The sequence below is a fragment of the Ooceraea biroi genome, chromosome 6, assembly GCF_003672135.1.
Source record: "Ooceraea biroi isolate clonal line C1 chromosome 6, Obir_v5.4, whole genome shotgun sequence".
NCBI lineage: Eukaryota > Metazoa > Arthropoda > Insecta > Hymenoptera > Formicidae > Ooceraea > Ooceraea biroi.
The window spans coordinates 9,689,705-9,717,517 of NC_039511.1; the positions used below are offsets into that span (position 1 = coordinate 9,689,705).

General features: G+C 41.5%; 1 protein-coding gene across 3 annotated transcripts in view; it reads right to left on the reverse strand.

Moving 5' to 3' along the window:
• Nucleotides 1–27,813, reverse strand: part of LOC105286974 (CCR4-NOT transcription complex subunit 6-like) — a 601,608-nt gene that overhangs the window by 11,326 nt on the left and 562,469 nt on the right. For all 3 annotated transcript variants that reach the window (XM_026970648.1, XM_026970649.1, XM_026970650.1), the window contains 3 exons: nucleotides 16,971–17,039; nucleotides 4,791–5,103; nucleotides 684–835 (listed from right to left, as the gene is read on the reverse strand). In XM_026970648.1, coding sequence (XP_026826449.1) covers nucleotides 684–835; nucleotides 4,791–5,103; nucleotides 16,971–17,039 — 534 coding nt within the window. The remainder of the gene's footprint in view (nucleotides 1–683; nucleotides 836–4,790; nucleotides 5,104–16,970; nucleotides 17,040–27,813) is intronic.

The following is a 27,813-nucleotide window of genomic DNA, read 5'->3' on the forward strand; positions in this document are numbered from 1 at the left end:
GCGCGTCGGGGCTCTCTGTCTCTGCCTTCCTTTTATTCCTCGCGAATCGTTCACGTTATCTTTCGCGCTCTTTCATTTCGAACTTATTTCTAGATGTCGAAAGAGATATCGGAATAGGTTCTTATTTATGTTCGCCGCTTGCCTAACGCGATAACGCGTTTCGTTCGAGATCCGCGCGAATATTCGCTGAATTCAATCGAGTTTCACCGTCGTGGTGGAGGGATTTCACAGAGATTTCATTGCTCGATAACTTTGAGAGAGCAACTTTGTGAAAGCCATTTTGAGACTTGTACACCTTCAAGTTTGTTTTATATAACTCTCTTTATATAACTGTTATTATCAAAAAGTAATAATAAAATAATAAATTAATATACATTAATATAATTAATATATAATAGTTACAACAATTTAATAATTCACCAGTAACCAATGCAATTGTAAACAACTTTATTAATATAGTTACTATAAATATTTATATTAATTTATATTAATTTATATTAATAGAATTAATATAAATTAATATAATTACAAAAAGCACTTTTAAATAGATAAACTGATATTATCACGTGCCTGAAGTTGAATTTAATTCAAACTGGAATTATCAATTATGCATTCCAATATAATTTTGTAAAGTCTGAAATTTGATTTCACATCGAAAGAAAATTGCTTTCACGAGTACTCACCATTGTCCCAAGCAGCTTCCTTAGTTCTAAGTAATGCAGCGAGTCCAATGTTGTCTTTGGGCATAACTCGATTCAGCATATTGTCTGAACCTTCCGCGTTCGCCATTGCCAATTGGTTGAATTCGACTAAATGTTCCTTTATCAGAGAAAATCTGCAAAAGACAGGAAGAAAACGCACCCTTTAAGTTTCTCAATGCAAAAGAAGAACACAAAATTAAGTCGAGACTATTCCAGTTAACTCGCTTCGTAGAAGAGAAATTTGCTCAATACAAAGACGATTACAGTCAAATAGACCCAAGAGAAAGAGAGAAGTTAACGGACTGCCAAGTATGGCAGAGGTAACCCGGGGCTAAAGATTCCGTCACGTTTCCGGTGGCGTCGCGCCGAAGACCGCCCCGCCGATCGTCATTGCGTCGACTACAAACGCGGGTCACGAGTCGCGGCCGGGAAACTATGTGTCGGCAACGGAATTCCCGGTCCTTTTTCAATCGGTCGCCTAAGTCCCGGGTATATAAATGGCCGGTGGGACTCAATTTCGTCCCGGAGAGACGTGGAAGAAGAACTTGGAGAACGCGCGCGATACGACGTGGATACGACGAGGAGACGCGACGTCGTCGTCGTCGTACCGGACGATTTTCGTCGCAGAGACTCGTGAGAGAGGCATATCACGTACGCGATGTAGAATATACTTGGACTTGTTCCCTCCCTTCCCTCCCGAGTCCCGCCGCGGCTGTTATGTACGGCACGTATGCTTGAGAAATATATTCCTCGCCGAATACCCATTACGAACCATCATCCCCTACCGCGCCTCCTTTCCCGGCCGGTTCCTCCTGCCGGGTCGTAAACAAGATTGAATCAACGTCATCCGCAGTTGCTCAACAGAGAAGAAAGGGGATTGGGTAAGGACCGGTCGAAAATAGGAAAGAGGGTCGCCACGGGGAATCTTGGCGATGCGTAATTGATTCCCCGCTGTCCGGAACATCGCTGATCTTCCGATCTGCCGTCAGATACAAAGAGATACCTTTCACATCGAGATAATTATATGTAATTGTCACTTATTATTTTATAAGCAATTTATTTCCTTCTCTCTCTCTTTCATTTTACGAAGGAGTAAAACCGATACGCTGGAAGAATGTTTATTGTCGGCTTTTAGCAGTGTTGTTGCCGTTGTTGCGAATGTTCAGCTCTTGCACTTGATTTTTTTGCTTCGACATCGTGCTGTATAACCCGCGAGGAAGCAATAAAGCCAGGAATGATCGAGAGGGCGAGCGTCGAAGGCGGAAATTGAACGCGAGTTGAACTTTACGCTCATCGCGCGAATGCTGATTTGGTTCGGTCGATTTGGTCGCGTTGTTGTAGTCGGATTGAAATCGACGGCAGCGTCTTTGCAAGTCGTAAAAGCGACCGTAAGCTTCCTCCTTTTTCTTTCTTCTCCTCACCTTCGATCGAGGAAGTTCACGGCAAAAAGAAGAAAGTGAGGAGAGTGAGAGAGAGAGAAAGCTATATACGGATTATGCGTGATCACAGTAGTATGAACCGTTCCTGGTCAGACAAATGGTTAGACAGCGATTCCCCGCGTAATGATCTTTGCACATTACTCTGCGTGTCTAGATTGCGTGCGCGTCCAGATTTGTTTAACTATAATTCACGTCAAACTGAATAAATTATTTCGCAGTCTTGCAATCAAATCTTAAAGGCGAGATTTCGAAAATTTTCTTAGAGAAAAGTCATAAAAAAATTTGCAAATAAGGAGCACTTGAGTCAAGCTTCGATGAAGCAACAAATAGCGAAAATTAATTCCTTACTTAATTGCGAGCGAATTTTCGTGAGTCTTTAATGTTCCGAGGTTTAAGTTGCCAGGAAAATAATATCGAAAATTAAAAATTTGCGATAAGTTACAGAATTCCAAGCATCCCTCCACCGAAATTTCCAAGCTTAATGCCGTTCCAATATTAATGTCGTATTATGAACCTCTATACTAACTGGAAGGGAGGCACACTGGATGCTGGCGTAAACGATGTGGTAAAGGGTTGAAATGGCTCGCATATTCCGTCGCGGAGCGTTTAACGAGCGCGAGGAGGTAGGGAAGGAGCTGTGGGGGATGGAAAGAGCGAGCTTATTCTCCGCCATCGGCCTTAATATTGTCACACGAAGACATTTACTTCGCCCGGGGTATTTACGACGGTGGGCCATAAAGGCAACTGCCACGCGACATATGCATACGAGCGCATTAATCGTCGTCGCTCGCGTTGCCGGATATAGCCCCTAGGCTGGCGTTGCAAGGCGCGATATCGCAGAGGCCTGCCATTATGTCACGAGATACACTGAAAATAAGCATTAGTCGAAATAGATATCTCGGCATGGCAGCTGGCCGGACGATGATTAATGCATCACAAACGATGGCAGTCGCGATGCTCCGCTCGATGTCGCGAAGGCAATTTCTGCGTGTATCAATATGTCGTCGTGACACGCGCGACCAATAATTTCGCTCATTGAAATGGGAGCATCGTACTCGCGCCTGACACGAAGATAAATGTAGAATAATCAGAGTTTTCCTCTCACTCGACGTCTCGCTTGAAAAAGAATCTACCTTGGCCAAGAAAGGCCTCGTTAAAACGAGGTCTGGCTGGTAATTGGAACTTTCCTCATTTTCAAGATTTAAAATATTTGTCGATCTGATTGTGTATTTACACACGGTTACTTGTTACGATTTGTTTAATTTAATCCTTTTGTTTGTGAATTATACAATAATTCACTTTAATTTTAGATTGAGATTTATTGCATTTGCGAAAGCTTTTCTCATAAAATAGCTAACAATAAGTCTGCGAATTATCTTTTACGGTATAGATGAGGTGTAGATGTTTCCGTCGTAGATCTATCATTTTTCGGTTAATTTGTTCGGATACGGGAATATACACGCTCACGAAAACGGCGCAGCCGCTTTTTTATTAAACACGGACGGCGATTTACGACGCACGTTACTATCTGACGCGATATTGGATTACCATGACGTTATTACACGCCAGACACGCGCGCGACGCTTTGTTAAATTACGAACGCGTCTTTCATCTCGTTCGGAATTAAACGCGCTCTGGGTGCTCCACCGCTTCCGATATCGAGGCGGTGATAAGCGAAGTCGACTCTGTAATTGATTCTGCAAAAGCGGTGACGATAATCTTCGATGCGATAATTGAATATCGAGATATGAAATCTTATAAAAACGATCACGATTGAATAATTAAAAGTTGTCTCGCCATCGAACCGGTTTGCATATCAAAGAAACAATTCTGGATCAAAGGCATTAATGTATGTCTGTGTCCGAAATTGTCATTGGCATTTTCTGTTATTCTGAAATGAAAATGTCAATAGCATTGTACCGTACGCAGGTGATTTAACGTGTTATAAAGATAAGATCAATATCGTAAATTAAAATTACAAATCACGATTTTAAAATCTGAATGGTTGTCAAAATTTTCTTACTTTATTTTTACCTTAATATATGTACGCGATACGATCTTATCAAATCGATCCTTCGAGAAATTTCACGGCGCATTTGCTTGCGAAATGTTCGATCGCGTGTGATCGATAACTGTATTAACGTCCGACAGTGTTTTCCGTTGCGCCGTCATGCGTTTATTAATTAAATTACCACGCCTTTTAATAAATCGAAGGATCGGTGGAGCGTCCAAGAGCATCGATAACTGTTTTTCTTCTTCTCGAGCCAGCTAACTAGAACGCTTCGTCGCGATAAGAAAATACATAGAAAGGAATGACGAATATGACATCCTTTCTGATGTATTTAAAAATTAAAAGCAATATGAAAATTCTTGTGCATATAATGATTGCGGATTCTTTAGATAAATTAAATTATCTCATAATAAGGTCATTATTATAATTTTAGAGTAACACAAGGAAAAATGCCAGTGACAATTTAGGATATCATAAACTTTCTCAATGGTATAATATTCTTCTTCTCTCAGGCTATAAAAAAAAATAATTATTTTAAATCATAAAAAAATAATTATTATTAAATAATGATTCTATCATTTCCGTTTATCCTGAAATGTCACGGTAACACAGAATACAGAGACAGAAAAATGCACTTACTTGGCGGTTCTGTAAAAAATAGCGCAGCCATCGACGTATTTGCGGTCGTTTTCCGCCATCGTCTTCGCGCGGGACTTGGGTGAAAATATGCCATCGTAACCGTCGTGTTTGAGTTCCGGCAGGAAGAAGTTGTAGAATTGGTCCGTCTCGACCTCCTGCAGGCTAATGATGTCCGCGGCATAATGCCGTATCTCGTCGAGGATACCTTTCTTCCGGTAATCCCATTCCAACGCCCAGCTTGGACAGTAGCCGTACATCTGCCGCGTAGCGTACTTGTCACAGAGCACATTGTAGCACATTACCGTGAATATGCCTGCAACAGCGAAGAAAAGCATATGCTTTTTCAGCAGAAATTATTGATAATATACAATATGATTATCATAGGTAATAATAAACCAATTAAAGGTTTTATTTAATGAAACTTATATATTATCCTATTCTAAAAAAGGCGTGTTAACTTCTTGAAATTCTTTTTTATCGAAGAGTTGAGGCCGCCTTTCCGCGATGCTGATTGGTTCTCTCGCTTGGCTCGAACTTCGTGTTGCGAATCTCAGAATGTCATAGTGGCTGTCAGTGCGATTATATTGATAAATTTGTGTTATTTATTTCATCGTGAAAAATAAAATAAAATAGCGCGCGCATAGCGTATAATATAAATTTTAATGGCTAGAACTTTTTCATTTATTGTTTTAACGAATTTTAAATCATCGAGAACTCTAGGCAATATGCCAATTAATAATATAAATAGCACAGAACTCCTCGGAAAAGAAAAAACTTTTAATGGCTAGAACTTTTTCATTTCTAAATCTAAAGGATTTTCAATCGTCGAAAACTCTTCGCAATATGCCAAACCCACTCTTTAAAAAGCCGTGTTAAATGTCTTCGGGTGGAGGTTAACAATTTGGTAGAGTGTGATAATTGTGCATATAATAAATAATAGATGAATATTATTATTCGAAAACATTATTAATATTAAAAAATAAAATAGCGCGCGCATAGCGTGCGCCTGTGTTGTACTAGGCAGGACGTTGACGATATTTGGAAGCATAGAACGATTTCGTTTCCTCTCCCGATCTCTTGCCGCTCGCTCTTTCGTATTCCGGATAACATTCGCCGCGATCTCCAGATCGAACAACTCGACAACCATAAATATTATTTCCATTGCGTCGCGAGAATAATGGCGAACTGAAGGGGATCTCCGAGTTCGGCATGCTCGTTTCTTTCGTGCTCGATTCCGACTCCCGCGTCTTCACAGCTCGCTACATAAACCACTACATTCCCCATTTTCTTCCGAGTTCTTGCGTCTGCCGATTCACTCTGTTTCGCGCAGCGTAAACGCCAGCAGACGGATACGCGCTTTTAGGCGCGCGCGAGCGGACGGGATCTCGCGACCCGGGATAAGAGGATCAGCATAAAGCGAGCTGTCTTGCCGACGTCGCCCGGTTGTCTGCATAAATTCCCCGACGTCTCTTCTCTCTCTCTCTCTCTCTCTCTCTCTCTACCTCTCCTTCTCTGTATCTCTCCAGCCTCTCTTTGCAGCGACTCGTGCGATTTCTCGAGTTATCCGTTGCGCGTAGTGTAATACCGTGATTAGAGCGCGCGAGTGCGAATCAAGTGCGCCAGGTAACGTGCAGCAAAATGCCTTCTCCTGTCGTTTAGCGTATTCGGGATGCTCGAGATGCTTGTCCGCCCTCCTACACAGTATCTCGCCTTATGTAGGTACGTATGTACATATGTACGTAGTTTCGTTCCGGAGAGAACTTTGCGCTCTGGTATCGACCCGGCCCGACTCGACCTCCTAGCAGGTCAATCTTTCACCCTTCACTCGGAGTGCTAATTGACGAATTTACATGAATATGCCGGTGAGCGCGATGCGATTTCGGAGCGTTGCGGCGTACTGGAAGAATACCATACTTGTGCCGATACGCTGGAACTAATTCGAACGCGGCCCGGGCCATAGACGGTCGAGCTAAACCAGTAAATCAGTGGTTCTATTACTGCAAGCGCGATCGCGAAATACCGCCGCCATGAGGGGAACAGGCAGAGAAGCGAGAGAGAGAGAGAGAGAGAGAGAGAGAGAGAGAGAGAGAGAGTACATGCGTATGTGTATGTGTATGTGTATGTGTATGTGTAAATAATTGAACGGCGGTATCCGCCGCAATCCAATAACGCGTACGTGTACTCCGCCGCGAGAGTAGCTCGCGATATCGCAGCCGCCTCTCAAGAGAGAGAGAGAAAGAGTGAGAGAGGGGGGAGGAAGGGGGAGGGAGAAGCATTTAGATAGTATCGGCATCTCGGATTTACCCCCAAACCGCCGTTCCCAAAACGCCGTTAATCATTCAGTCGGGCGCGAATTAGCCCCGTGCGCCGCCTCCGAAGCGATTCAAGAAGCGAGATAAAGATAGGATTGTGGATTGTGTAACATCGGAGCTTGCGATATCGAACGGGTATCTCGATACTTTCGGTTTCATAGCTCGAGCGTGCACTCCTCCGGCAATCAGCGTGATAGTGTAACAGGACGCTCTACAGGAAAAAAAGGGAAGGAAAAAGGAAAAGAAAGGTACAAGGCGCATTAATTTAATGTCGAGGTGCCCGATGAGGTACCATCTGTTGTTCCGAATTTTTGCCGCGATGTAGCAAAGCGCGCGATACGGAGTGCGAGATAACGCAAAATGTAAGGCAACATTAATTATATACAGCCACGTGGGACGCTCCGCGCGACGGCGCAACCGCTTTTAATCTTTAATTATCTGTTCCCCCGACAGAGGCGGCGATAAACCCAGCCGATAGGTCGATTTTTTAATCGCCGCGATAAATACGATCGTTAACGATTCGCCGATTCCTTTTCCCCCCGGGGTCGAGCCCGCTCCCAAGGGGTTGTTAACGCGGCCATCTTCACCGAGTCCCTCGGCATTCGCCAACCGAGTCGGCGAGATCGTCTTGAGAGGGCATTATTCGGGCTCGATCTTGCGTGAGATATGCGTCGTTTAATAGGCATCCCGCCGTTTTCTCGACATGCTTTTGCATCAACAAGGTGGAAACAATGATACATACTGGATTTTGAGAGCTCGTCTTGTCATTCGCGACGACTGTAATAATAAAGAAGATGGCAATCTTCTCTTTCATGGATTGTTTTTAATATCCCTTTCCGAGGCTCTTCAATATGTGAAATCTATCTTTAGAAGGTCTCTAAAGTATCGTTATATAATTTCTAATATAGGTATGTAGATGTATCTCTTCGTGGAAAAATGTAATACACAGAAAACAAATTTTTACTACCGTAGCTAATCATGATTTGCTCAAAAACTGTGTTTGCTGCCATATAACTATAAATTTCTAAACTACAGCAAAATGTTTGCTCTTGCAGCCGATGAATAAGGAACCTTATAAAATAAGCTACTAATAAGCCTAATAAAATAGCTAAGATTTAGCTGTCCATATATTACGACTAAAATTTAGTTACCATACGCAGAGTTTTTATAATTATAATTATCAGCGTATACGCATGATAATCAAGATTTTGTAAAAAAATAGATACATGTCTTCTCTTTTTACTTCTTTTAATGAATATTTGTTAGCATCTCGATAGTGATTATATATCTCGATAGATTATATTATTGTATCGATTGCGAGTGCCTTTTTGAACACTATTCTACTGGCAGATACCACTTTAGGGAGAATTAACTTAATCCGAGGATTATCGAGCCAAACTGATAATGACTAAAGTTACCAAATAGTTATAGTAAACATTGCTACGATCCAGGACCATGTCTCTGGGGTTGCGAGAAACCTGATCGCGTCTCCAAGTACAGCGCATTTATTGGTAGCGAACTAAGTCAAACAAGCCAAAGTTTCGCTTACTGATATTAATTATATATATCCGCGCTTCTGTATCCCGTGAGCAATCTGTTAGTGCTCGCGGTATCATCTGTTGAGATAAAAGCTCTGGATTATACAATATATATCTTGAATAATTATCGTGATTATATTATATCTCAAGAAATTCGAGTACAATGAATTTCTGTAAAAGTATCTCCAGTTCGACGGATCGAACACCAACTTTAAAGAAAAGCGAGACTTTTATAATTATAGAACTCAAATTTAAAGTTCTATACTTCCACTTTTAATTTTATTATAATTTTAATTAATTTATATAACATTTGGTACGTGTAAATTTCAAAATATATATTATTACATTCAAAATATAATATTATTACATTTTATGTATGTAATTAATATTTATAAATCTTACATGTATAAATATTTCATGAAAGAGGAATTCGCTCGCCAAAAAACACAGTTTAATAAAATTTCCGCAACATCTATGGCCGCCGCTTCGGACAATTTTAATTTTTATTGCAACCTCGGACGATAATGAGCCAAACATTCAGCGGTTTAGCGGTTCTCGCCGTGACGGTGAAAGTATTCGCGAAGTGCGTTCAGGCAAAATTGCCGGCATGACGAGGTGTTCCACAAGTCGTAAACTAAAGTTCGACGAGCTCGATGTGTTCGGGGCACGGTCGGAACCTCGGCAAACGGCGAATAGCTGCCGAGGTAGCTTCGCAGCTTCGACAGCCGACAGCCAACCTGTTAATCACTTTAATCTGCGAAGTGTTTTAGCTGCTCGGAGGAATATGCTCGGAGGAACACTTCCGGAACTTCGATCGAGAGTCGGGTAGATGATGGGTAGATAGAACAGATAGAAGATCCATTGTAAACGCTGCGTACGTTAAACATTCATGCGAAGTGAAGACGTAACTTTGCATCGTGACAAAAGCTTTTCAATACAATCGTGATGTCTAAAATCTGAAGTCTCTTTAATCTATTTTAATTTCGATATTCATGGAAAGCTGGGTGTTTCAATTTGCCTATCTTGACAAACAGTCACTTAATTCGTCATTAATGCCATGTAGTATGATATGGCAATAATTGAAATAAAAATAAAGAAGCATACAGATACAAACATATAGTATAAAATATTATATAATTTGCAAATTACAATTCTTTGTTGTCTGTAGAAATAAAAACAAATGTAATATAAAGAACAATGCTAGTTTAGGGCCACAATTTGCCTGTAAGGGAAACGTACGAAATTGGTCAATCTGTATGTTTATGGATCTGCTGAACTCAAATATGAAAGTTAAAATTCTCCAAACCCCGGGGAAAGTTGTAAAAAAATAGGTTTTTGACAGAAAAACTTCATCTTGCACCAAATAATTTCTAATGAATATATAATAATTATGAACAATATAATTGATTTTATATTGTTTTTTAATAGTATTTTGAAGAGAGAGAAAGGGAAGGAAAGGCATTGCGACCGCTCATTTTCACCGAAATTCCACATTTTTATGGTTCTATGGTTTGCAAGTTTCTTACTCTTTTCATTATTCTCTAACATTTCGTATACACATTTTCTTTTCTTATTGTAAAGATATAATAGGGCGGTAAAATATATATATATATACAATATATATGAATATGAATATAAGTATATTTAACAAAATCTAATATTACATGCGGAATAAGGATACAATGACATATGCAGTCTTAGGGTACGTTTATGTTGGAGCAGAGATAAACAATAAGAGCGGTGATACTAGCATAGTACCGCGTTGCGTATCGCAACGTGTCTACTCAGTCACTAGTTGCAAAAAATAGAGCTAAGAACGACATTCCAGTCAGTCCGCGAAGCTATCGCACGACGTCTGTTACTCTGTATTGCGTTCATCGCTCCTTACGTATCTTCGTATACTTTCCTTAAATCATATTAGTTCTATTTTTTATTTGCATATTACTTTTAAGGTTTATTTCATTTTCTCTGTTATCCTTGAATTAAGTTCGAATTAACTGTCATTATGGTTAATAAATGTGTCAATATGCGGTACTATGCTAGTATCACCGCTCTTATTGTTTATCTCTGCTCCAACATAAACGTACCCTAAGACTGCATATGTCATTGTATCCTTATTCCGCATGTAATATTAGATTTTGTTAAATATACTTATATTCATATTCATATATATTGTATATATATATTTTACCGCTCTATTATATCTTTACAATAAGAAAAGAAAATGTGTATACGAAATGTTAGAGAATAATGAAAAGAGTAAGAAACTTGCAAACCATAGAACCATAAAAATGTGGAATTTCGGTGAAAATGAGCGGTCGCAATGCCTTTCCTTCCCTTTCTCTCTCTTCAAAATACTATTAAAAAACAATATAAAATCAATTATATTGTTCATAATTATTATATATTCATTAGAAATTATTTGGTGCAAGACGAAGTTTTTCTGTCAAAAACCTATTTTTTTACAACTTTCCCTGGGGTTTGGAGAATTTTAACTTTCATATTTGAGTTCAGCAGGTCCATAAACATACAGATTGACCAATTTCGTACGTTTCCCTTACAGGCAAATTTTGGCCTTAAACTAGCATTGTTCTTTATTTGCAAAGTATATATTCACGACGAAAGATGAATAAATTAAGGATTGAGAAAACGTGCAGTTAAGGAATAAGAGAGTCGTATTCCCACTTAGATCACTATTTAGACTAGCGAATCAAGATTTTATCTAGATGTTGAGGAGAAGATGCTGCCTATAGAAGGCAGTAACGGCGGCAGTCAATGGTAGCGTATAAGCGATGGTCCATTCACGACTAGGTATCCTCTCCGAGGTCAGCGATATGCCGTGCCGAGCCACGACCTGCCCCAAGAGTCACCAAACCAGTTCGCAAGAGGAGGTCTGGACAGGTTACCTAATTTACACACGCCAGACTGATCGTCGTTCTCTTTCTTTCTCTCTCTCTCTCTCTCTGTCTCTCTTTCTCTGTTTCTCTCTCTCTGTTTCTCTCTCTCTGTCTCTCGCTCTGTCTCTCTCTGTCTCTGTCTGTCTGTCTGTCTGTCTGTCTGTCTCTCTCTCTCTCTCTCTCTCTCATATATCGAGTGAAGCTATGATATTTACATGGAGCGTCTCCGCTCAATCAGAAAATAAATTGGAAATTAATAAATTCATGGATTCAGCACATTTCAATCTTGCATTGTGGAAGGCTCGAGCAGTTTATTAATCCAATAAAATATACAATTTTAGAATCATATGAGAGAAAAATTAATTAAAATAAATTTCAAAAAGTAAATTGTTTATTTATAATTTATTGTGACCTAATATGACAAATGATATTTTGTTCGCAGTCATTTTAAATCTGTTTCAAACTTTGCTCTTCTATTTGTTGAAATTATATAACAATTGAGAGCTTCAAAGCAATTTGATTATTTGGAATATGCTGAAAATTCAAGTGTAATTTGTCAAAGAATTTCCGCGGTTCTAAAGTTTGTTGTGTGCTTCAGGAAATATCTTACAGAATACGGCGTATCGTGCACACTGCGAGCTGAATGAAATTTCCGAGTCGGATCCACTTCGCGGAGATTCCGCCGACGATAAATAAGCGACTTTGCGGTGCGACGAACCCGTGCAGCTGCACACCGAAATAGTTGGCTCGTAAATCGGTATTACCGTGATCTCGAGTTCGCGGAGGCGGGATATTTACAACGTAAAAATCTGCCGCGAATAATTGGCCAACTTTCGTCGAGATTCGAGAGATCGACCCAGTTACAGATACCTGTAGGCGAGCGAACTTATTCATAAATCGAAACGTCGCGGTCGATTCCGCCGATTTCGCGAGCGCATAAGCGCGGTGCGCCCCGGTGCAGAAACGTAGCAATATAAATCGACGAGGAGGAAGTTCGCCTCTAAAACGTACATTAGGGGAATATGGGGAAAGCGGCGCGCATTTCTATGCAATGCGAGCGAGATATGAACGTACTCTTTTTTTTAAAACTCTCATAAGCTTTAGCGATGTTGCAACGTAACGATACATTATGACCGCTGGAAATGTTTTCAGAGATTCCAGTAAAAACCTTTCTAACCGCATTATTTCAATTTGTTTTGGGCAGCGTAAAGTAATCTACTATAACATCTACCATAATCAAGAATGTAAGTATAATTAATATAATACTAGTATAAAAAAATTAAAATATTTTTCATAATTTAAAAAAATGTTAAAATTTCGTCATTTTTCACTTCTCTGTATCAGATTCCACGTAAGCGCAAGTAAAGGTAAGCGATTGTTCATTAAAGATACCTCGGAGCCTTGTCCTAGAATCTAAATAAATCCTCCATCTCATTGACCGGCATCATTTCATTACATATTGTTGTAGATCGAGATAATCGCGGCAATCGAGTAACAGGCGATGATTCCACCGAGGCGAGGCGAAGGCGAAAGTAATAGTCGAGTCCGAGTGTGATATTAACTAACAGTAACAAACGCAATGCCACTCACCTGTCTATTCGTGTATGTAATGCGTCGTGCCGATCACGGTAATAATCACGACAAAAGCGGCAATGATTACCGCTACACACGCGCGCGCGCGAGCGATAATAATTTCTAATAAGAATATAATCGCACGCGCGCAAGCACTTACGGGGGATAGGAATGGTAATGGCGCGTAATTGCTCCCTGTGTGCCGGTGGAGCTCGACCCAGCCATGTACGGGACACCATAATGAGTATGATTGTTGGGACCGTTCCGAGGTGTAAGAAAGTAATTTACGCCGGGCCTTACCGGCGGCCCCGCTGCCATCAGAAACAGCGTATTACGTAATTCCACGTGCCACGTGCGAGATGTTGGCACTCGTGCCAATTCCTTTATTAGTAGATATAAATAGGACGCTGCGTTAAAATGGAAACGTAGCTCTATATGCATTCATTTATAATTATATGTATAGTTACATTTATATTTAAATGAAATTTGTCAAGGATCACCGCGGCTTCACAAAGTTTCTCGTGTGCGACTTTTAGGAAATATCTTAGAGATTTGTCATTATATTCATTATTATATTTTTTTATTACATATTTATAATTATAGAATTTATAATTAGGATTTAAATTATAGTTATAATTACATCAATTATTATTTTATATATAAATATCAAATTTCGTTTCCATTGTTTCAAGTTAATAGATTCGTAATAAATTTCGCAAACAAATTTCGTTCTTTTAGAAGATGCAGTGACAAATATTCCGAAACTTAGAAATCATTGCGAATCCTGAGCAAATTCACTTCCTACCAGTCTTGGTAGCATCTGATTCTACGGAACTGCACGTGCGCATCGGCCTATCGCGGAGCAACATGGATTCCGAATGCAATTCTGCGCGTTCCGGAGCCGCGGAACAAGAATCATTCTCCTCCAGCCGGTCTCAGCCTGGTATAACGGTGCTAATGACAGCGGTGGTAGCAGCAAGCACGACGGCAAAACGCGGCCAGACTTACCCCGAGTGCGCGCGGCGGATCGTAACGTCGCTCGTCGCACTAATTACGGTGATCTCGGGGAAATCGGTCTAAAGCGTTCGCATAATTCCTAAATTGCTGCATGCTAAAACAGTAAGCTCTCGTTTAGCCGGATGCTGAGCGTTTTGAGCGATTACGCAGCGCCCGCGGCGTTGTAAGCCGCTTCGAGCGAACCGCGTGCTCTTCGCTTTCTCTTAATATAACATTTCCCATATGCAGCACGCGATATTCGATTACCTACGTTTGTTAGTGATATGTCTACGTCCCCAGAGCAACGCGTGCTTCGCCTGGTGGAATTCTCCCAGGGAATATCGACCTCGACGAGAAGCGCCAGGCTGCTGAACAATAGTAATTAATGGAAATGTATTTTTGAGTAGATTCGATGTTACGTTTTCTTTAATAAAAATACAATTAGTGAGCTAATTGTGGATTATTTAATATTCGATCAATTGAATGATTGCAGGTATGATCGTCTGTAATGTTTCCAATGCTTTTTTGCGATAGCGATTACGATTTACAATTACAATTGCCAATTTAAAAGCACATTTCATTTGTGCAATATTTCATCTTTCATTTGTTAAGTTCAGAGATATTTACGTGTTTCCGAGAAATCATATTTAGCATCGGATTTTGCATTTTACGAGGCCACTTTCGAATTAATCGGAAAATGCGTTCCCTAAGTGCCACGTTTTACGATACGTACGTCGGATTCGCTCGCTGGAATTATAGCGAGCGAGTTTAGAAGACTGTACTTGGCGGCGGAGGCATCTGTAATTTATCCAGATTTTAATGGCTAATGCCGTCTTTGGAATACACTTGAGATGCTTTCGGATAAGTCAGTCATACGTCAGATCATTCGCCATCTCCAGCAACGTCGCTAAACACCAATAAATCGCTAGTTTTTACACGTGTATGTGGCCGAGAGCAGTAATATAACCGTCCGAGACAGATATTACGTATGTTACAGTTAATAAACGTTTATATTATCAATTATATGGCTCTCTGATTACAGCTAAAGTGAATAAGCCTACATGAGGAACACAGGCGGATGCGTCGACAGTTTCGAGATATCTGATCATTAGGTAATCAGAGAAAACGTGTTGCACAAATAAAAATAACTAATTATATACTGTTAATATCCATATTAAATAAAATAAAGAGACCTAATAAAATATCAATACAAACCACGATGAAATTTAAGAATCAGGCAAATACTATACGCATACACGTACGCATCTGCATACGCGAAACGGTACAACTAATCAGCAAGCGTCGTCGTGGATATAATGCGAGGCCCCCTCGTAAATAATGAATAGCGTAAACCGTAGTGAAATGATTTATCGCGTCCAGCGTGAGCCGACAATGGCTTCCTTTTGGACGGCAGCGACTCCGGTAGAGTCAGCCGGCCATGGTGCGCGCTTTCTCTCCCTCTTTCACCCTTTCCTGCTACCACGACCGCCGTGGCGGTGTCATGCAATAAATCTGTCCAGATGGTGCGGTATATAGCCGTCGGCGGCGACCGGGATGCAGCACGACGCTCCCGGGCTGCGAGACTCGTCGGCGTTGACCGATGGTCAAGGTGCCTCCATCGTCCATACGGGGGTACGTTAAGGTGAATTTACGCGGATCGCTCTGAGCGATCGTGCCACGCGAGTTTTCGGTTCGGGAAACCGAAATGTGGAAGGATAAGAGCGTAATACTGGTGCACTTGGCATTCATCCCTTGCTCTCTTTGGGATTCCCTTTGGATTTAAATGGTATTAAGTTATACTGTTAATGTTTCTCTTGGCTGCTTTCTCCCAGAAGGTAGAAAGTAAAAGATAATTTAGAGTTTTTATCTAGTAGAAAATTAAAAAACTAATTATCTTTTATTAGAAAATTAGGAAAAATAATTTGACGCAATTTGATGCAACGTAATCACATAAACGCTTTTAACATGAGATGATTGTTAATGAGACGCTAAAACTTTACTCTCAGCAGTACTTAGTTCGCAGTCGGATCGCGTAAAAGGGATATTTCGTTAATTCGTCGGAACAAGTGCAGTTACGGTTTCGTAGAGACATAAATGCACGAGCGATTCGGCGCCGCGGATTTAAGCAACGATCCAAGTAACGGCAAAGTTCAATATCGCTGGGTGGAAGAAGCAGGGAGAACACAGGGGGCGCAGGCAGGCGCCGCTTGGCCTTTAGTGTGTGAATTTATTACGCCACCCGGCGTAAATCGCAATTTGTTTTACGACGCACGCATTCGCCGCGCTGCGTCGTATTTTGATTCGCCATGTGCGATTGTCACAGCGGTGCATTACTCACTATCAGCCTGTAACGTTTTCCCATACGTCGTCGCAGCACTCTCACCCCTTTTACCTTCTCGATGTGATAACGTATGTGTATGCGCGCGTGTACATGATAATGAACACTTATGCATTGATTTGACACGCGGCTCGTGCATTCTGATAAATGCCGATGACGACGCGAAACGAGCTATTAATGAAACGTTCGCCGCGACTCGCGAAGATATGGAATTAAGCGTGTCTTAGATCCGCGATTGATATTTGCGTAAATTAAAGGAACGCTACTTTTTGCTGCGCGATGCAATTATAAACGAATTGATTGATCGTTGTGTAAATGGGAATGTGAGAAAATCGTTTGAATCTTGTATCTAATAAATGCACTCTCTCTTTCTCTCTCTCGCTGCTGGTGGGTCGGCGAGTGCATGTGAAGAAATATGTTATGTTATTTATTTCATCCGCGTGATGCGTGTGGATATGTGTGCAGATATTTTTACGCCGACATTATTATTGACGTGTCGCCATTATTATGGATGAATGAGTACTTACAAGTTGGCCTAGTCCTGTTTGGCCTTGTCAATGGAATCCACGGTCGCTGAGGTGGAGGGTTCGCCGTAACTGTAAAACAGAAACGAATGGCATTATTTAACGCAAACATAGACATTTATTTTAAAACTATTTCAATAAAACAAATTTGACATTTGCGTCCTTTTTCATCGTTCTTCTGAGTTTATTTGTGCTTTCAATTACACAGAATTTATTAGGACGGTGCATAAGTTCTTGTCGATTTTGCAATTTTTCTTTATTGAAATGAAACAATCGATACACCATAAAGGCATAAATCAAAGTATTTTCCACCGTTTTCTATGACTTTTTCCGTATAATATGCGAATATCACGTCGAAAAAGGAGTCTTTTTTTAAAGCGATCCATTCAACCCATCGGTAAGAACTTATGCACCGATCTAATATCTTATAAGTCTATTCAAGTCAGTTGAAATTTTTACGGAACGTTCTCTTAAAATGATTTGTTTTAAGTTTTAATACCAGTCTTAATTAATAATACTCCATGACGCGTCGCCAAAGCAAGATACCAACGATGATGTCCGGCGTTATAACAACTATCGAAACGATAAAGAGCGAGAAGAAAGATTTGAGGTCGCGCGTTCATTTAAACTAGTTCATTACACCTGCGTCGTCTAATGGCACTCACTTACGGGGAAACCGCGCACGGTTTCTTGATAATTAAACCACTCAACCGAAAGCGTCACTTGCACGGGCCCCCGGACTATTAACGGGGCACACGGAGGGGCCAAGTAGGGACGCGTACGCGAAACGCCAAGAAAGAAAACGCCACGCCGCATCGTCTGCACGTGACAGCGGAATTATACCGGGTGTCCTCGTGCTCCCGTCCGCGGCCACTTGTCCAAATTAATGGAAGAATTCCACGTTCCTCCAAAGAAACGCTAAATTTATTAAACGTCCTACTCGACAAGAAAAAGCCAAACGTGAAGGAAAGCGTGACGGCACAGGGATGTCTCGATATAATATTTTAATGGCTTGATAAAAAAACCAGATGCCGAGAGAGCAGTTTCGAAGCGGAACGAGGTGTCCTAGCACATCGACGGTTTTGTCTTTCGCAGGCTAATTTTGAATGACGGTCCGCGAACGTGAACGTAAAATAAACGCGATATCGCGCTCGTTCAAGCTGACCGGCGCGGTGGTTGAAGCGAGGTCCTTTTTCAGTCCTTGGCTGTTAACGTAAGTATCGCAGTCGGGCAAGAAACGCTCCACAAAGTTTCCGCGAGTTGCAAAACTCCGCAAGAGTTACTCCCGGTTGCTCCCGGTAATCGGCGTGCCTTTTCAACGTATTTCCGCAATGGCGAAAGTTGGTTCCTCGCCCGTTCTCTCTCCTCTGGCGTCCGCGGAGGATCGCGCGGACGTGCACGCGGAATGGCGGACGTGTGTCTGAGATTGAGGTTGAGGTTTAATAATAAGAAAATAGGTCAATGTGCCGCGCGCGTTTACGTTCGGCATTCCCGAGATTCCTCCTAAAATATCCCCCAAGTTTCAAGAATAATCTCGTTGTTTCAGGGCTAGAGAGATTTATTTATGGCGCGCGGAAGTTTCGCAATCTATTCGGTGGTCGCGCGCGAAATCTTCTCGGGAGAGAAGAGAACGAGAAAGAGTGAGAGAATCCATACCGATATTTCACCGGAGAATCTGTTTGCAAATAACTCTCTTGGTGCATTCTCTTACTCTTTCCGTCGTTAAGGTGGAATTAACCGTTGGCGGTAATTCTCGGCATATCATTAATAGTATCGTCTCCCGATCTTAGTTTATAATATTTATTAATATTTCGTGAGAGCAACTTAATTGGATATCTCCATGCATGCAAATAAATAAAGATAAAAAAGGTGTAATATAAACAGAATTAAAATAAATGTAGAAATAACGATGACAAATAATATATTTGTCGCGCAGAAATAAAATCTGAGATTAAAAGAAAACACGCGCATCATCACGGCGTATTGCATAATAATAACACGTTTTCTGAACGCGGCGAAGTGGGCGCATCGCGCTATTTGCGATCGCTCGCCGCTGATTATCGATCATTAAGTCACTGAATTATCTCGCGTGCGCGCGTGAATGATCAACTCAATCGCTGCGCGGCCGTTCATCGAGATTAATCCGCTTTTCAGAGCTCGTAACACGTCGGGTAACAATCATGCGTGCCAATCATATCGCTGCCGCCGCGGGCACGAAGGGATTAATCGGACGGGACTAACTCGCGCGCCCGATGGCGTTGAACGCGCGCAAAAGCGAGAAATCGAACGTTCCCGTCATTCTCGCCGGGGCTTTTCGCCGTCATCGTCGAAGCCGGGGATTTCCGAACGCGTTCACTGTCAACGCGATGTTTGCCTCCAAGCCTCAGATATGATATGAATTAAGCCCGAGAACTCGGGGCGCAAATATTCGCGACGGAGGCAGCCAGGCGAGGTGGAAAACGCGTGCTCGATTTTCGCTGTTTCCTTTTAATAATTCTCGCAATTTCTCGAATGCGTAATTTTCTCTTTCTCTCTTTTTCTTTTTCTTTTTTTTCCTCTCTCTGTCGTGATTGATCGTGATGGCGAATGATAGAGATGATGTTCTCGTTTTTTTAGGTCGATATTTCCGCGTTTAATTTTTAACAATCGATCACGAGCAACCGATCCTGCTATAGAATTTTGCTGCAGACTGTAAAAGTGTAGCACAAAATAGAAATTGTGACGGAGCGCTGATTTTTTGTTGCAAACTGCAAAAAGACGATACGTGACGTGCGTGACACGTTTTTGTCAAGTACATCGTAGAAAAGCCATCACGTGCACGTAACATGTCGTTCCAGCTTAAGTGGTTAATAATAACGTGCACAGAGAGAGAAGAGGGTTTAGATATGTACTCGTCATCTCCCCACATAACAGAGATTTTTCGTTGGCTGTTACCTCGTTTCGGGCAGACTTGTCATTATCCGCGCAATATTTTGCGCTCGACGATAAGACGCCGCTCGAGGTGGAATTCTCGAAGATCATCGTATCGGCGTATCGATCGATCCTGATAAAATATCTGCCCTGCGGGGGCAGAAAACGGCGGCGGCAGCGGCGATACTCCGACGAGGATCGGTGGCGGAGATCCTCGGCGAGTCTTGGCCTATCTCGGCGTAAAGGACAGCAAGGAGGAGGAGAGCATAAGGGAAGAAGAGGGGTCGTAGAATTGAAACTGAGAATTCTATTTCGCTCCCTCGGGAGCCGCAGGCGAGAAGATAGAGATAGTGCCCCTGGGAGCATCGGCGCGGGATAATATAAGCGACAAGCAGAAGAGAGAGGAAGAGTGAACGAGTGAAAGAGAAAGAGAGAGAGAGAGAGACCTGTGCATGGCATGCAAAGCGGTGTATTTTATGTCGCGGTTGACGTCGCCGCGATTTATTCGACGTTGTATCTCTGGCTTCAATGAATTTAAATACGCAGCTTAGAAACGCGAGAGATAGAGAAATAGAGAGAGAACAACCGTTCTCCTAAACGTGAAACGAGCCTAAACCTCTTACGCGAGACAAGCGCGTAAGATTGGCCCGTCAGACGAGACCACGATATTTCGATGATTAATTACGAGCAGCAAGCGACTTTGAGTCTCTCACGGTAAGTCCGTGCTCTTAAATGCCCCTAGAATAGGGACCCAAGCCTCTTACCATGTGGATTATGAGTGTCTGTTTAAAGTTGTATAGTTAATTCAGAGATCGTGCAATTTCATAATTAGATATATACCTACACGTACGTTAATTTCCGTGGTATCGATTGACTCGACGGCTGCTGCTTGCAAACGTATGCAATTACCGTAATCCTCTCACTGAGAGGAGTTCACATCCTCGTGAATTATTAGACGACTGCCTGTTTCGCAAAATCCTGCCGTCAATCCGCGCGCGGAGAGATAGATATATCGTGATACTTCGTGATTAATTATACAAAGCGTGCGAGCTTTATTTTCACAATGACTTCCCGGGACGATCGTTCTTAAACGCCTAATGAGCGTGAGCCTCTCACGATGTAAGTGATGAGACGCGCGCCTATTTTGAGCATCGGATCGTCGGTTCAGAGATAAGGCAAAATACGCGCCGTACGTTACGCTTATTATATACGAGCAGTGGTGTGCACGAATAATAAAAATCCTCCGAATGAGAATAGGCGGATGGGCGGATGGATTAATAACTGCGATCTCGGCCGGATATATCAGATTTCTCGATCACAGTCGCCTGAACCCTCTCGAGGCGCAGAAGTCTCACGCGCGCACGCAAGTCGAAGAGAGTACGCGTGCGATTATAGTTATACGATTCACGTAGCGACACAAGTATGCGTGGAAACAATTACGCGAACAGCCGTCCGTCGTCCGCATTCCGCGGGGTCTTACAAACCCAATTAAGATCGCGGGACGCGGCCGAGACGATACGTACGTACGAGACGGCTCTCGTAAGTTTCCTCGGGTACAACGTGTTCGAGAGCTTCTTCACTTCGTGTTCGCTTATCGCAAGTTGACTGTCTCCCGTTCTCTCTCTTTCTCTCGCTTTCTGTCTGTCTTACAAGCTCCGATGTCCGTTTTCCTGGTACCTTCATTCCGCCGTCATGGGAAACGGTCTATGCGCTCTCTAACTCGTTCGCCTTAATAATTAACGTCCCGCAAATTGAGACGTCGCGGTTTCGCGAACTGACGTGCCGATCAAACGACGTTCCCAGATGATCAAAGCCAACGGACGGTGCACGGCATTTGACGTCCGGCAGCAAAATTATCTGCCATTTTTCCGATTCAGTTGCAAGACTCTGGAAATTCTAATGGTTCATGTTGAAGTACGCGCGCATGGGAAACTTCCCAATTCCATTGCCAATCTTGAAAACTTTAAACGCTTTTTATGCGTATTCTTGTACATGTTCTTCAGGAAAATTGTGAATGTAAATGAATGTAATAATTCAATAATAATTTGTCTAATTTTTATCTTCATCAATAAATAGGTAACTGTAAAACTGGGGTAAGAGTTGAGCCGACTCAATCTTCTGATGTATCCGCGAAGCTTACTTATTTTATGAGTTACAGGAAGAAGAGTGTCTGAGCTATTACACTCAATATTTTTTATTAATGCGCATTTTCATTTTATTAAGAGTGCATTTAATCTTCCCTTACAAGTTCATTCCATAGTACACGCGTGTACAGTAAAACTTTTAATTGTGCATGTTGTGCTGGCAATGTCACAAAGATTTGTTTGACCTCATGTCTTTTTAATCGAGAAATGGCTCCATCATGACGCTTTTTATTAAATCAAGAAAGTTTTTATTAAACCATGAAATCATAATTCAAGGGAAAATAAAGAAGGGAGACTAAATCTGCGCTTCATTATTATGTAGCTTGCGTTTCCTTCTCCCCTTCTTTGTTTTATTGGAATTATAATTTTCCCTGTGTCCATCTCAACGAAATAATCACAGAAACTTCCGTTTCCACCGAAGTTGCTTACGATATTGTTCTCTTTGATGTGGCTCAGCCAAGCTGCAGAAAAAGTTTACTGTAATTACGGCGCGGTTTATTATCAGACATGAAAGAATCGGAGAAACAAAATTTTGCGTAGAGAGAGTCGATATTTATTTTATTTAACCGAGCCCGTTCTCTTTTAGATTGGACGTCGTTTTAAATTAAACGATTGATATCACTATTTAAATACTTCTCAAATTTAATTCGCGAAACTTCTTAGTCGATTCGAAATCATTAACTTTTTACAAATTTAAGAAATTAATGATTTTGTATCGATAAATAACGATAAAGAGAGTCAAGAATTGTAGATCTGCTGTAGCACTTCATTCCAGCAGTAGTCTCGCGGTGGTCTCTGCGAGCGCAATCGATTACGGCAAATTGACAGCATTCGTTAATCACGTATTCAATTAGATATTTTAATCGCGACTCATGACTCGGTCGGTGTTATTTCTACATAATCACCGCGCATAAATATCCTTCGCCGAGTCGAGTCAGGAAAATTGTACATCCCTTTCGAAGTCTGCAGTAAATAAGGACTCGCGAACGCGAATCAGTGAGAGGAAGTTATCGACGTATGCATCCTGCGACATGCGCGCCCTTAATTTCCAGCCGCACTGACAATTCTCCGCTGATCGTAATTACGCGCTGTCTGCCTTATTAAAGGGTCCGCGTTGGTGCTGCGAAGGAAACGAATGACTCGCCTAGTATCAGCGAAAATCGTTGTCGCGCTCAGTGCCGTAATTACAACGTGACGAAAATGGCAATAAAAAGTCTAGAACAAATCCATCTTCTTTGAAAAAAAAGAAAAACTAATTTTTTGATTAATTACTTTCTTTTCTCTATTTCTTATATGTGAAAAGAGAGTGTGTGTGACCAAGTTCTTTTTGCAAAAAAGCAATTCTCTTTATATAATGAAAATATTACTATTGCTTTGTCTATTAAAACTGTCTTAGAAATCAGAATTTTTATTTTCCACAATGAGTAATTAAAATCTCCACAGAAAAATAAAATTATTAAAAAATGAAATTATTGTACTTTTTTCGTGTAATAATATTATTATATTGTACGCTTCTCTTTTTACAGTAAAATATTTTTATGCTCAATTTCGATGTAGAACTTTGCAAGAAAGAAATGTAGCCGCGCGTTGTTGAATTCCAGGCGCGGATATGCGAGCTAGTTACGATCGTAGTTACGGCTCTGCAGTGGTGGAATTAATATAAACGCGAGCGCGGAAGGCAGCCGATACGATAAATTGTATCGCGTGTAGTCCAATAAACCTTAATTGCGCGCCGATTAAAATACGGGTTCGCTTTTTGCCAATGGTAATTACCGGCTCGACGGTAATTTGTGGCACGCACTCGACGGACATCGCGGACTACCACTAGGCTAGCGAGCGAAGCTACCAGGAATGGAATACGTTCCTGTTTGCGATAAACAGACAGACGGAAGCGTTTTCCCGTGGATGTCTCTCGGTCATGTTATAAATAATTCCAGACAAATCGCGATAAGAGTTAGTGGTCTCGATAAAACGCGTTGAATTGTTGTCGAATAACGGATTAAATACCGGGAGTTCCAGAACTCGTACGCTCGTTGTCGCATTCTCATTGTCGCAAGTCTCTCTCACTCTTCGTTTTCTTCTTTTGCATGCAACTATTTTTCTTAATTTATGGAAAAATCTTCTTTTCAGACTGAAATCTCTGATGACAAAAACATATGACGAGAGCACAATCAAAAGACAATAATTAAGCGCTTCTCAATTTGCTTTTAATCGTGGCTCTCGTTAGTTTGATTTCCTTCCATAATTTCTTATTCATCGTAGAAAAAAATTCGGATAGCTTGCATTAATTGTGGCTTCTGCATAAAACTTTTTATAGATATTGAATAGTAGATAAATATTGGATTACAAACATGAGACACTCCATAGTACCACGTGCTCCATATGTTGGAGAAAACTGTTATTACAAATTAAATGTTATAATAATAGATACAATAAAGTTTTAAAGTGCTCCCCCTGGTGCTGATATCGTGATAACGAGTCTTCTTTTCCTCACAATCAAGGCGATGATGATCGCCCGACAATAATCGACCGACTTATCGCCGGTTAGTGGCTAAACTGGAAAAGTTTCCGGTTTAGGATGAGAAGCTGCTCTTCTTCCCTCACCAGAATTATCGGCAACTGAGATTACTTTTAAAGCAAAAACGTGCTCGTCTCGCTCGTCTCATTCTGCTCATTCCCAACTGAACTTGTCAGTTGTTCCCTCATGGATCGCCCATCAACGAAAATTGATGACCAAGTTTATTACAAACAAAGATTCGTGTGTGTGTGTGTGTGTGTGTGTGCCGCGTTACAATATCTCGGACTTCTAAAACAAAACTTCTGCCTGTTGTTTCTTATTGATTAACAATTAGAAAACATGCGAAAACTTAATTATAAATTTCAACTGTAATATTTTATAAATGTAACATTTATAAGAAAAATTATTTGAAACCGGTAAAAGTATCTGCGATTAAGATCAAGATATGAAGTTTATAGGAAAAAAATTTGGTGTAGCAAATTTATCACGTAAGAATACTATATGTATAGAAAGGGCCAAAGTACTGTGTAAAACTGTAATTTATGTTTACTGCATTTACAAGACACGTGTTTACGGCACTTTGAGATTATGCAATATTCTCTTGAAAAACTTTTACACTTATTTTTATACACCTTTTGATCTCCTTCTCTGGCAGCAATAATTAATAATCATAACGAAAGGCTGCTAGACTAAAAAAAAATTGATCACTGAAAGAGAGAATGAGAAAAAGGCATGAAAAATGCACGCTGTATCGTTCGACCCATCTTTTTCCCTTCAGCTTTCCGTAAGGGCTTTTCGAGCGAAACGCTGTCGATCGTGTTTTTTCTGCCTTCATCCTTTACATATGTATTCTCCTTTGTCAGCGACAGTTTAAAGATACACCATGCCCCCTCCATCCCTCCGTGCGAAGTCAATATTGAATCTCACGCGCAAGTTCGGCTTTTAACGTAAGTCACGTTTACTGGCACCTTCGAAGTAACAGACAAATAGTTCCGAACGTCACTATTCTTCGTTCTGGTCCCTCTTCACTCTCCACTTTCACGCCGTCGCTCTGTATCCCCTTTACTTTTTGTATCAACCGGCCGGTGGTGCGAGGGTGTAAAGCCCTGTATTTATGAGATTACTCTCGAAAGGGTCGATCCATTTTCAGAACGCGCCGCATGGCATACCGTAGCACCTTATTATCTGAAAATCCGGGATAGGGCACTCTTTCCGGTTATATAGACGTGCCTTTTTATCGATCCCCCTCTTGTGCCCCCTTTTCCTTATCCGGTATACGTGCATTCGGTGCCACGCGTCTGCGGACATTTAAATTCAGTTCAGCGAGATCGCAATTTGCAATTCCTTCGGACGTAAGTTCATTATTCAATGATTTAAATAAATAACAATGTAAATTTGGGGAAAGATTTTTAAGTGTGTGTGATGTCACGTCACGTTGTCATTATTAATAAGTTACTTCAGATTTATCAGGGGCCTTGGGGACATCTGTCTTATTGTTTTTTATTTCGCTGTGTATGTAGATATTATAAATAATAAAATTTATAACGATAATATTGTAAAATCTCCATCAATAGATTTTCATTCCGTACCGGCGAAAAGTTCCGTGCCGGAAAGCGCGTTTCCTTTTGTCCATCTTCCGTTCCTTCCGCACTTAAAGCAATCAAGTCACTTCCGGAAGTTGCACGATTCCGGAATTGAAGAGCGAACTAATCGTCGTTGGAGACGAGCTTCAAAGTCATCGAAAGAAGAGGCGCGTGTTTCGGGCAGATAATAATGAGAAATCAAACGGAAAACGTGGAGCAGACATGGACCACTCGACGATTTGGCAATGCCCGACCGATCGATCGATTCTTTTATCTCGCTGGACAACCTCCTTCCTTCGTCAGAACCAGATTTATCGAGACCTTATTCCAGATTCCAAAATTCTAAGATTGCAGCTTGGAATGAGTTCAAGAAGCAATTCTGCATTATCTTCATATTATATTCCAGTACCTACTTATGTATATTTTTACGTCACCTCGTTTGCAGAAAGGATATTTTTTTGTATTTTTTAGTTTTTTTGTGAATAATTCAAATATCAACCTACGTGTTATCTTTAAAAAATATCAACTTATTTTCCATGCTTTTCATATTTAATCATTTATATTCCTGAAACATTCGGTTCACATTCACATTTCGGTTGCATAGCAATTCCTCCACAATAAATTTTTATAGTACGTATTCAAATGTACAATTTTATTTTTTTCATGCAATGTTTCATAATTGCTGACTTCTACTAATCGATAAATTTGTTCTCGGGCGAATTTATATCGTTTACGTCACCGTAAAATAGATACTATCGCGCAAACACTACAATTCGTGGCAAGCCCGTAGCTTAGTTGCGGCAATGTATCGCGCGCATACAGAGCAGACGCAACGTGTCCCGATACCGAGCCTCTCGCGCAAAATGGGCCTTATCCCAGCGAGCGAGATACTCTCTGCATCCACTGCTATACCTGAGAACTGGTAATACGCCTTGGCAGTAACTCCCAGTAAGTCGGACTAAGCCGGCATATCGAATCCGCGGGAGTAACTGCGCACAGGTGTAAACTCCGGCTATTCCAGGTACGGTAACGTTAGTTCCGTCCGCGGTCTGAGAATGTTCTCCCGCGAAATGGGAGATGTTCGATCTGTCGCGGTTTTATCGTCGACGTTTAATGAACGCGCTTCAACGTTTCATTCGATGTAAAAGGCGAAGCGTGAGAGGCCTCCTCTCGTGTTGCGGAGCCATCAAGCCATCAAGCTGCAAAAATAACGATTGACTCTCCGCGATCCCTTCTTATTGTTAATTTCGAGACGAAGCATTTATGATTCCGATTCACCACGCTTCTCTACTCGAAGCTTCAGTGAAGACGTACGCGCGGACTCGCGCGGATTAATGCGCAACCGTAGCACGGAGAATATTCCGATTTATTGGCCGACCTGCCATTAATGGAAGCGGGCCGAGGTGTAAATCGCTCACATGGGATAGAGAAAGAAAACCGCCGGGGCTTTGCCGTCTTCATCAAACTGCAATTCGACCGAGTTCCTTTTCGGCTTAACCCAAGCGAGCGCTCGCTCGCTCGCTGCGAACTGACGCGGGACGACACGGGCACTAAGCCCGCCGATATTACGAATCCATTCGCGGTTACATCTCGAGCTATCACGAGCACGGGCAGCAAAGATACGTTTTCCGTACGAGCGGTCCCCGGTTCCCGACCATAATCCCGGAAAACGAATGAAGTCACCCTGGATC